At 44.6% G+C, this 12,345-nt stretch overlaps 1 protein-coding gene across 1 annotated transcript in view; it reads left to right on the top strand.

Moving 5' to 3' along the window:
* Positions 1-12,345, top strand: part of SH3RF3 (SH3 domain containing ring finger 3) — a 372,468-nt gene that overhangs the window by 302,217 nt on the left and 57,906 nt on the right. The window contains exon 7 of the mRNA XM_003909107.5: positions 701-954. Coding sequence (XP_003909156.2) covers positions 701-954 — 254 coding nt within the window. The remainder of the gene's footprint in view (positions 1-700; positions 955-12,345) is intronic.

Raw genomic sequence — 12,345 nt, 5'->3', positions numbered from 1 at the left:
CTGAAACTGAATCCACAGAAGCTTCCAAGCCCCTAACTCTGCCATATTTCACATCGCTACCTCCAGGACATGGGTTAAGTACAAATACACAGAGGGAAAGCGTGAAAAGCCCAATTTCCAGAGTGGCTGTGTTCCTCTTGTGGGAGCTGATTTCATCTGGAAACTTCGGAGTGAAAGGCCATCTATTTCTGGTATGGAACTGCAAGCTCCCAGACATTCAGAAGGACGTCGTGCTGTGTGTGCCCTTTCCCAGCAGCCAGCAGGTGCGAGGTGGCAGTCGTGCCCAGAGGGGGCCAGCATCCTTGCCATCCTTTCCCCAACGTGCTGGATGCGTCAAGGCCTCACGGGACATGACTGAGTCATCTGTTCTTTCTGGGTGTATCTGGAGACACACAGCTGTTTGTAAGAACAAACTGAGGCAGTAGCTCTGGTATAAAAGATTTGATTCAGCTCATTCCTCTGTTTCTCAGGGTGGCGTTGCTATTTGTTAAATATTTCACACTGACAGTTTGCAGCCCATGAAGTTCTTGTAAAGGGGGCCCTTCTGCCAGTGATGAGCACTGTTTTAGGACTTTGTCCCCAGAAGAGTTGGCCTTCATCTCTCAGAGCCAGCAGGTCAGAGCGAGGCTCTGCCAGAGGCCCACATGGCGCCATTACCTCTGAGCCTCTCATCAGAATTCCTTCTGCTTTCTCTCCACAGGGTGCCTGCAGGAGGCGCAGGGCCGCCCCGGAATAATGTGGTCGGCGGGTCTCCACTGGCCAAAGGAATAACCACAACCATGCACCCAGGCAGTGGGAGTCTGAGCAGCCTGGCCACCGCCACCAGGCCTGCCCTGCCCATCACCACTCCCCAGGCCCACGCCCAGCACCCCACAGCCTCGCCCCCAACAGGCAGCTGTCTGCGGCACTCAGCCCAGCCAGTGGCCAGCCAAGCCCGGAGCACCATTTCAACAGGTACATTCCCAGACTCACAGGGGCCTCACCCTGCAGGGCATCAACAGTGGGGCTTCCTGGGACATGCTTGTGAGACACATCTTGGCCCAAGGCTCCAGCAGTGCATGTGCGGCTGGTGGTATGTGCTTGTCATGCTCATGAACGTCTGATCTCTGGGAAGTTCACTTGCCTTATCATGTTACCCATCCGGGCAGCTGAAGTTAATTTACAAATATTTACACATTTCATTGTGGCAAGAGGGCCTCGTGGGCTAATAAGATTAACACCGGCACTTTCAGATGCCTCCCCCGTGAATGACTGCGAGCCAGCCACATGGGTCTTCCATCTGCCGCCCTGCAGGGCTTCCCAGCTAGGCGGCATCTCACAAGACAGGGCTGGGGTACACTCGGGTCCAGACTCTTCCCTTTCTGAAGTGCTCTGAGGCAGGAGGAATGACAGCTGTTGATCCTTCGCCTTCATGGCAGCTGGAGAAAGTTAAGGAAAACCAGTTTGGCCCCGGGATGTTGTGAGATGAAAAGAAATTATGGGGTGGACCTTAAGGGCATAAAGAAGGTAAGCACATCTTGGTTGGTGGCTTAGTGTTGAGCTAATAAGAACAGCTGATGCTGGATTCGCAGGCTGATCTGGGAGCCCATGCCACGGCATCTTCCACTACGGTGGAGCCAGTGACGCTGGCATGATGCCGAGTACCCTGGGACAGGAGGGCGTAACACAGAATATCTCTTCCCACCCCAACACTGTCCTCAGAAATCATCTCTTTTTCTCACAGTGAGGCTTAAAGGGCAAAAATAATGTAAATTCATGGAAGCAATAAAATGTACTATTTCTTCAACCAACCAACACAATGACCCATTCGAAGTGTCCGAAAGAAGCAGCTTCTCAAGTGTGGAAAGAGGAGACAACACTTAGCACAGCAGAGGCCATATTTCCTTCTTTGGCTTAGCTGATGGGACAAGGGGTAAATGTCTGTCATCTACTTGCCCACCCAAGTGGGTGCAGGGTGGACTTCAGGTACCCAGTGCCCAGCGTCATCACTGGGTTCAGGTGGACTTTGGGTGCCTGGTGTCTGGCACCATCAGTGGGTGCAGGTGGACTTCAGGTGCCCAGTGCTGGTGGTGGACCTGTCAAGCAGTGGGTAATTTAGCACTAGGAAAGATTCATGGGTGATCTGAGCACTACCCTGGTGTCAGAGCCTTCAAGACCTACTCTGCCATCGCAGAGATTCTGTAAGTCTCTACTAGTATCTTTTTTACTTAAATTAGCCAAGAATGATGCTTTGTTTTCGCAACCCTGGCTCCAGGGCCCTGGGAAAGAATCTGCAGCAATATTACCGGGTGCCCAAGCGCACCCTGCAACCCGTGACCTTCTGATCAGCCATCCTTCAGCATGGGTTACGTGGATCTGTGTTTTCTGGTAGCCTCTAGCTGGGGATACAGTCATTGCAGTTGGCAAGTGATCTGGTGATCTGAAGTCGTGCTCCCTGACTGGTCAGAGGCAGCCAATATGCTTATCTGTTTGGCCCCTGGAGCACCCAGGCAGGACCAGGGGAGCAAAAGTCCCAGGCCAGGTCCCTTCTGGTTTTAAACATCTCATCCAATCAGCCGGGCGTGCTGTACAAATGTTTCCACATGCACCAGCACTAGAAAGGGTGAGTGGCCTTACTCATCACGGTGAGTCAGCATCCCAGTGCAGTGACCCTGAGTTGTCTGCCCAGAATAGCCAGTATAATGGTCTTTCCACACCAAGCCTTGCTAGAAACGTTCCCAATTCAAAGAAGAAATGGAGCCCTGCCAGTCACTTCTGCCTCTGTGGAATAACAAGCAGTATCAAAAGAAATTGGCAAGGCTGTGGGGCCGTGCAACATTGTGTCTCAGTCCTCCATCACCATAGTAACCACGAGGGTGCCATGAGCATTCTCTTCCATCAGTTTAATGTTACACACGGGGAGAGCAAGGCACGGGATGGTTAAACGGCTCCCCCATGCATCCCAGCCCAGCACTTGTCCCCACGCTATTGCTGTCACAGCCAGGTTAAAGAATGGCTCCTACCGAGCCATATCAGTAAATTAAATGCCACTGAGTTCCCGCGGCATTTTCCACTTCATTCTGCATTTAGAGAGAGAAAAAACACTGTTGACAGTCCAAGTAATGGATTGTTCCCCGCAGTAATTGCCCATTTCAGCAGACCCCAACCCTGGCGGGTGGGAGGCATTTCATCAATGTTCTCATCTCGAGCCAAAGTCAGGCAGTTTGACAAAGGCTTAATTGCATTGGCCATAGCATCCAATATGATTTGTTCTGCTTGATTAATGTAACTCCTTTCCCAAGGGCAGAGCACCCCCTGTAAAGTGCCAGTGTTCCTTGCATACTCCTGTCTATGCTTAGTAGGAGCAAGAGCCCAGCAGAGCCATGAATTCATCAGCAAAGAAGCACTGAGAAGGAGCTAGATACAGGCAAGGCACCCTGCAGGGATCTGGAAATGGAGGAGAACCAGACAAGCCCCATTTCCACCCCAGTTAGAGAGAATGACTGGAAAACAAAGTTCTGTGGTGGGTTTGGTAAAGCGCAGCAAAGGAGGCCTGCTTAGGTATTAGGAAAGTGTGAAGGAGGGAATTCATTCCAACTGGGGACGAAAATAGGAGGAGGATTAGGGGTAAGGCATATGGAAAGTTTTCAAGAGGAGGTGATAATGCCTTGAATCTTAAAGGACAAATAGGAAGTGTCTGAGACAAAACAGAAAAGAGATTCTGAGCAGAGGAACCAGCATGAGCAACGGCCTGGCAATGAGGAAGAGCATAACTCTTTGTTTTGGGAAACTTTATTTAGCTGTGACATGACTAAAGCAAAGGTATGGAAGAAGGAGAAGTCCAGTGTGTAGATGACAGTTCCCTGCAGAGGCACACTGTCCTTTAAATCTGAAAGGTGGGTAGAGCTCAGCATGCAACAGTAGGAGAGTGTGGGAAGCACTCAGGAAGGGGAAGCATGGGGAGCTCCTGGCCTGCCGAAGCCAGGGGCCCCTGGACACTGGAATATGGATAGGGTGCAGGAGCAAAGAAAGACCCGCAGTGAAGCTGAAAAGCTAAGCAGGACAGAGCATGGAGGTTCTTCTAGACCATGTCAGGAATTTAGATGTTTATCCTAAGGGCAGTGGGGCCCATAAAGGGTGTTGAATAATAGACATAGTCATGTTTTTGTGTTTAAAAGATTGAGCTAGACTTCTGCTTATGGCCAATCTGAAGTGATGAGGACGGGAGTTACCCTCCCACATGAAACAAATTTAAAAAGCCAAATATATAAAACAACAGTTTTCAAGATACCAGACAACCAAGGACTGATTCACGAGAGACGTTGTAGGCACTGGCAAAGGGAAGCAGGTAACCAGGTGGAGGAGCCCCACAGGCTCTCTGCAGTGAGGACCTGGAGATTAGAGTCTGTGACAGAGAGGTCTGGAGCTTCCAGGGCAGTGATCAGAGAGGAGAGAGCAGCACAGAGAGGCTGCAGAGCATGCCCTCAGATCTTCAGCTGACAACTAATCTGCATATGAACATGAGAAACATGCCCAAAGCCAGGAAAAGAATCAAAGAAAAGAAAGGATTAGTGCTCACAGTGCTCAGAATACACACCAGCTGGAAATAGTGCCTGTTCCCACCAGCCAGACTGGAAAAATTGCAGAAATCACCAAGCATTGAGTAATCTACACAGGACCTTGTCTCTGTAGTGGGGAATGTTCTCTTCAGACTGAGCACTGTTCCAGTTTCACCCAACAGAGCTCAAAAGCAACACTCAAGAGTCAAGCTATTTCTGATTGATTTAACTTTGTCCCAGAACAAAGCTTAAGAATATTTATAGGAATACAAAAAAAAAAAAAAAAATCCAGCTCTCAACAACATAAAAATCACAATGTCTCATGTTCAATAAAAAATTATGAGGCATGCAAAGGAGCAAGAAAATATGACTTATAATGAAGGGATCCATCAATCAATCAAAACTGACCCCAAATTGACGTAGATGTTGCAAAGACATTTAAAAATGATATTACAGTTGCCTTTCACATACTCAGAAAGTTAAGTAGAGACATAAGACACCCAAATCAAACTTCTAGAAGTAAAAACTACAGTATGTGAGATCAAGAATATACTAGATGGAATTAATGGCAAATTAAACATTGCTGAAGAAAAAATATTAGTAAACTTGAAGACATAATAATAGAAGCCATGGAAAGTGAAACACAGAGATAAAAGACAATTTTGCAAAATGAACAGAGTCAGTGAGCAATGGGACAACTTTAAGTGGCCTAATATATGTGTAATTGGAGCCTCCAATGTAGAGGAGAGAGGTAGGACAGAAAAATGATTTGAAGAAATAATGACCAAAATTGTTCCAAATTTGATGAAAACCACAAACACGGTTCAAAGACAGTTGGTGAACACCAAGCACAAGAAACATGAAGAAAATTATAACAAAGCAAATCACAACCAAATTGTTCAAAATCTCTGACAAAACACTGAAAATAGCTGGAAGAAAAAAGATACATTACATGAAATAGAAAAAAAGATAAGGATAAGGATGATGTCAAGAACAGTTCAAGTGAGACGACAGTAGAATAACCAAAAAAAGTACTGAAAATAATATACCTGTCAATCTACTCCAAGCAAAAATATCTTTCAAAAAAAGCAAAATAAAAAATTATTCAGAAATAGTAGAACTACAAGATTTTGTCCCTAATAAATCCACACTATTAGAAATGTAAAAATAAAATTATTTAGAAAGAAGGCAAATGATACTAGATAAAAATGAAGATCTATACAAAGGAATGAAAAGCATTGGAAATGGTAACTACGTAGATAAATATATGAGATGTTTTCTTATTATTTGAATATCGTTAAAATATAATTGACTGTTTAAACAAAAGTCAAAACAATCTAGTTTGGGATTTAAAACTCAAAAGTAAAATGTACAATAAACAAAAACAAAGTTTGGGAAGGGAGAAGTGGAAGTTTGGTATACTACTGTAAGAATCTTTATGTTATAAAATTATTTGTAAATGTCTATAATAAAGTAAAGATGTAAGCAGTCACTAAATATGAAACAAAGAGTTACAGCAAATAAGCTAAAAGGGAATAAAAAGGAATCATGAAAACATCCTATCAATCCAAAAGAAAGCATTAACAGAAGGGAAAAGAAACAATGAATACATGGGTCAAAGAGAAAACATATAGTAGGATGGTAGGTTTAAACATAAATCATGTAAGTAACCACACTAAATGTAAATGGTCTAAATAACCCTAAATATAATGCAGAGATTTTCACATATTACTAGAAAGAAACAAAAAACCAATGGTATGCTGTGAATAGGAAACATACTTTAATACTTCAAGTCTAAAGACACAAATAAGCTAAAAGTGAAGGGATGGAACAAGTTATACACATTATTCACAGTAGTTACATTCTATAAAATTATCATGAACCCTGAATTTGTGAATACTTAACTATTGTTTCTAGGTGAAATTGTGTGTGGCGTGCGTGCATGGGTGTGTACACATATCTCACATAAATTATCATCTTGTTCTAGTAGATTCTATTTTATTTATTTGACAAAAGAGAAAATGAGGTTCAGAAGGATTAAGTGGCTGACCTGCGGCTGCTCTATTAACAGGTGCCAGAGCTGGGATTCAAATACTGTCCAACTGGCCTCAGAGCCAAAACTTCCTGCACTGTACTGTGTTGCCACCTATCGGATATATCCTCCTGTCACCTCTGTGTGATGCTGAAACAAAAAGGCAGAATGTCACCTTGTTCAACCTCAGCTTGGAATATGGGTGTCAGGCAACTCAAATTTTTTGCCATTCCATGAATGTCTGAAAATAACTGAAAGCACCACAGATAATGACTGGGGGGTTACAAATCATTTTTCACTAGTAGAAGAATTTGCAAATACAGAATCTGCCAATAATGAGAATAGATTATACCACACTAATATTAATCAAAAGAAAGCTGGAGTGGTTATCTTAATCAGAGCAGAATTTATAACAATTATATTATTAGAGATAAAAAGGCAATTTCGTAACAATAAAGGGGTCAGTTCATTAAAAGGACATAACAGTTCTAAATATTTATACACCAAGTAACAGAACCTCAAAATACATAAGCAATTATGGATAAAGGTACAAGGAGAAATAAACAAATCTACAATTATGGTCAGAGACTTTCATCTCTCAATATTTGATAGAACAGTTAGACATAAAATGGTAAAAATTTAAAACATTAGAACAACAGTATAATCAACCTGACTTAGTTGACATTTGTGGAACATTCTACCCAACAACAGCAAAATGCATCTTCTTTTCAAGTGCACACGGAACTTTTACTGAAATAGATTATATACTGGGCCATGATATTTTTAAGTTTCAGCACATTTAAAGGGATTCAAGTCATGGAAACTACATTCCCTGACCACAGTGGCATTGAATTAGAAATCAGTAATACAAATAATAACATATTTGATATGCTCAAATATTTGAAAACTAAATAACATACTTCAAAATAACCCATATATTAAAGAACAAATCAAAAGGGGTGTTATAAAGCATTTTGAGCTGAATGAAATGAAAAAGAACAGTGAACGTGGGAGGGCTAACACTGATTTAGAGACTTCTTATAAAACTACTATAATTAAGTGTATGTGATTTTATTGTAAAGATGTTTGTTTTTAATATTTAAAAAGTCAACTCTATGATCTATGTAAAATGGAACACACAATAGCCAAGTGTTGAAGCACTGACCTACTGGCTCTAGGATAAAAAGCAGGCCTTGTTGGCTGACTTTCAACTCCTGCAGGAGAATATGGACAGGAAGGCCCTGTGAGAATCAGGGGACCAGAGCCAGGTGTGCCAGTTCTAACAGCTCCATCATTTTCCAGGGGATGGGCCATACTAAGCCTCCACCTGGGGTGTGAAAGAGAGAAGAGAGAGCCCCAACCCTGGTCACAGTGCTGAAGATGGCTCTGGCCTGAGGACTAGGACTAGCTCAGCACCCTCCCTGCAGGACCAGAACTCCCAGAAGCCCATTAAACCTAGTTCTGAGGGAGGGTTCCAGAGGCCAAGCAGCACTAACAGCAGAACTGCCAGACCCAGAAGAGTAGACAAAAAGCTGCAAGCTCAGGGTGAGCTGGCACACTAAGATTTCAAAGCACAAAAGGGAAACTCACACATAAGTTAGCCAGTAAACTCAAGAGATGGGAGGAAAATACGGGAGAAATCTGAGAGCATCTTTGCAATCAGTATGTTTAAGATCTAAGAGGAAAAGAAGGAATAACATACACAAAAAAATAAAAACAGGAAGCTATGAAAAAATAGGTGGATGGCTATGAATCAGAAATAACTGGATGTGAAAAAGAACCAATTTGAAATTTTGGAGAGGAAAAATATATGTTTAAATACAGAACCTCTGTAGGTAGCATAAACTGTAGACACAATTGAAAGTAGAATTAGTGAAATTGAAAAACCATACAAAGGAATTTATCCGGAATACAGAGCAGAGACGAAAAATACAAAAGAGATGTATAAACATGGAGGATAGATTGAGGAGCTCCAAACTACTTCTAACAGGATTTTCATAACTAGAAAACAGAAGAGGTGCAACAGAGAGAAGATTTAAAGGAGTAGTCCCTGAGAATTCTCCAAAATTGAAGAGGGGCTCAGGTTCTCACACAGAAAGCACAAAGAGTGCTGAGTAGGAAAAATAACCAAAAATCCAAGTCTAAACATGCTGAACTTAAACTTCAGGCATCAAAGGATAAAGAAAATACTATAAAAGCTGCCAGAGGGCAGATACAGATTACTTACATAGAAATGAATAAAAATATAAGAAAGAGCCAGTGTACGCACTATTTCAAAAATATTAAATGTAAAGAAAAATGGGAAAAGGAGGTACTAGCTAAAAGAGGACAAAGTATAGAAGGAATATTATTTATTAAATGGGAGAGACAACTGGTTAATAAATTATGGGGGAAAAGCTAATAAAGAGGCTAAATATAGGAGAGAAGGGATGAGCCAGCGAAGGTATCAAGGATGTGGGTGAAGGTGTTGACCTGGTAGGACCCAGAGTCCTTGAGACTGGAAGGGAGGGGTGTGGGGAAGTGGAGAGGGGGGTTGGCCTGGAGTTGTGGGAGTTCCATTTCATCCCTGAGGTGGGAAGCAATACCCCTGAAAATAAGGAAAGGACAAAGCTGGTGATGCAGTAGGTCATTTATTCATTCCCCTATCATTATAAAGCACCTACAGATACTAGGGACATACAGTGAACTGAGTGAGGACTCAGTCCTTGGGGCAGCTGTAATGGGACTGAAACACACCAAAGGTTTAAAGAGGAGAGGAAAGGGAAAAGCAGGAAGCATGGTTGGTGCTTTCGTAAACAGCCTTCATCTGTCAGCCTGACTTCAAAGAAGGTGTGGGCTACTTTGGCATCACTAACGAGTAGTCCCAGCCAGCTCAGGGTGGGAGCACCCGGGGTGGGTGAAAATAAGGGTAAATCCTACCAGAGATGAGCACACCCTTCACCAGCCAGTATCGTGACCTGAGCTTTGCCTTGCTTTCTCACAGTACAGTTTTTCTTCTCCAGTGGTTCCATTCTGTGAAATCGGAAGTGACGTGGCTGGGGTTCTTTTTTCTCAGAGACTCACTCTTTTATTCAAAAAATGTACAGAGCACCTTCTACATGCCAGGCACCATTGCGGGGGTTATCCGTGAATTAAGCAGCCATGTTCCTACCTCATGGAGCTCCATTGCAGTGGGGACAGGCAGTGAACAATCAGCCTCCAGTGAACATGTAAATTACACAACTGTGAGGAGCTAAGCACCTTGCGGGCAAAAGAAAGCTGGAGCTAGAGCAGGAGCAGGGGAGGCTGAGGCTGCAGAGGGCAGGCAGCACCGTGAAGGCAGTAGGCAGGTCTCTAGAAGGTGGTATCTGAGCCTTCCAGGCACCTGAGGGTCCCGCCTTGCAGCTCTGAGGGAGGTGAGGTCTGTGGGCAGGGGTGCTGGCACTGTGCCTCTGAAGTGATCAGGAGCCAGTCGTACTGGCAGTGGCCAGGAGGCCAGTGTGGCTGAGGGGAGGGTATTAGGAGGTGAGGTTGGAGGTTGCTGGAACACACTCTGTCTCTTCTTTGGTGCCTGGATGAGCAAAGTAGTGTGGCAGGCAAGGGGAAGCCGGCCAGGAGGTAGAGGCCAGCCATGCACAGCCCAGGGGCGCAGACCCTGGTGCAGTCCCAAGGCCAAGGGCCATAGCGCTTCCCTGGCAGGCTGTCACCCCATTCCAGGGACTCTGGGCCGAGGGAAGAGGAGTCAGCCAACGGAGGGGAGAGATGAATAAATCTCCAGGAGCGGCCTCCGAGTCAGTGTTTTCAAGGTGATTAAATGACCTGAGGCCCCTGGATCTGCGTGATTGCCTGACCTGCTCTCCTTGTAAATATGGAGCTGTGTTGGGTGAGGATCAAATATTTCAAGTTTCCAACCCAGCTGAAGCCCTGAATATTATAAAAAAAAAAAAAAGAAAAGAAAAGAAAGAAAAAAAAAGGAGAAAAAAAAACCACGCATAAATTAGCCCTTCTGTATTTCATCTCATAGAAGCAGCAGGCTGCCCAGGTCCCGGAGAATCCGGGATCACATAATTAGATCTCACCAGCGCTTCACACACGGCTGTGTCAGAAGAAGGCCCGACTCCCAGATGGAGAGCTTTGTACACCTCGCAGTGCTACTTCCCGTGGCCTCCAAACGCTGTTAGGATTAACGAGTGCATAGTTGGGGGCTGAGAAGATTGTTTTTATTGCATGGATTTTCTTTCATGCTCTGAAGCCATGAATGCCACAAAGTCTGCTGGTAGAAAATGATTACAGTATGACATAATTTTTCTCTGCCTTAAGAATGCACAGCAGCTGGATGTGAGCTGCGTGGTGCTGCCTGGGCCACTTGGTATAAAGCAGTGTCTGATGCTCAGCCCAGGTCTCCACTTGGGCCAGAACAACCCAGGACAAAAGTCACCATTCCCCCGGGGACGTTCATTCTCTCCCAACATTTGTTTCATCCATATTTATTAAGGAGACGATTCCCTGAAATTACTAACACACATAGTAGCAGAATTACTATGAATGTGGTGCTGCGTGTAAAGGGAGCTGTATCTTTTCATAGGGGAGGTTTTTACGAATGTTACCACTTTCAGTCCCTAACATCTTTAAGAATTGTTTTTGCTGGCAGCAAGGTGGTGGATCCACAGTTGTAAGGTTCCAGTTTTGTAAACCTGGAAGCCCGGGACTTCGACATGCAGGCACAGCAGCAGATGCAGGCAGATGGCAGCAGGGTGGTGGGCGGCTTCTCCTCCAGGCTGCTGCTGGGAGAAATGTCCGCTGCTTTCTTCCTGCGGTTGTCTCCGGCCAAGGCAGCTCTCATAGGCTCAGCCCTCACTCAGCAAGATCACATACCCAGTGTGGAAACCAAGGACCAGCCGGGCCGGTTCAGGGGTCAAGAGTAACTGGAGTCAAGCTTGATCGGTTTACCTGCAGTGGTGCTTAATAATTCAGGGGACATCTTGAGGCCTCACCGAGATGCTTTCACAGGCTTTACTTTTATGAGCATTTTACAACCATATTTCAAAACCATATTTTCAAAATTTTTCTGAGTGCTTTAGCTCATCACAGCAGAGAAAATTAGTTAGAGCAGGAGTCCGCAACCTCCAAGCCACAGACCAATTCCGGTCCATGGCCTATTAGGAAATGGGCCGCACAGCAGGTCGTGAGTGGTGGGTGAGCAAGGAAAGCTTCATCTGTATTTACAGCCCTTCCTCAATGCTTGCGTTACCACCTGAGCTCCACCACCTGTCAGATTAGCAGCAGCATTAGATGCTCACAGGAGTGCAAACCCTGCTGCACATATGCAGTATCTAGGTTGCACGCTCCTTACGAGAATCTAATGCCTGATGATCTGTCACTGTCTCCCATCATCTCTAGATGGGGCTGTCTAGTTGCAGGAAAACAAGCGCAGGGGTCCCCCTGATTCTATATTATGGTGAGCTGTATAATTATTTCACTATGTATTACAATGTAGTAATAATAGAAATAAAGTACATAATAAATGTAATGCACTTGAATCATCCCGAAACCCTCTCCTGCCCCAGTCTGTGGAAAAATTGACTTCCACGAAACGGGTCCTTGGTGCCAAAATGGTTGGGGATCGCTGAGTGAAAGGACTTCATAGAACTGGGAACGTGCCCATATTCATGGCAACCTTGGCAAAGCTGTTTTAGCTCCACCTGAGGAAAAGGGATGTTTTGAGCCATGGCAGGGCCCCCTGATCCCTTGGGCTTTGGAAGATAGGAATGAATTTTCAGGGTTTCTTGGCGTATT

Source organism: Papio anubis, chromosome 14 (genome assembly GCF_008728515.1).
Source record: "Papio anubis isolate 15944 chromosome 14, Panubis1.0, whole genome shotgun sequence".
Classification (NCBI taxonomy): Eukaryota; Metazoa; Chordata; class Mammalia; order Primates; family Cercopithecidae; genus Papio; species Papio anubis.
Note: the sequence above shows the minus strand (reverse complement) of the source record. Positions and strands in the feature narration are given on the sequence as shown.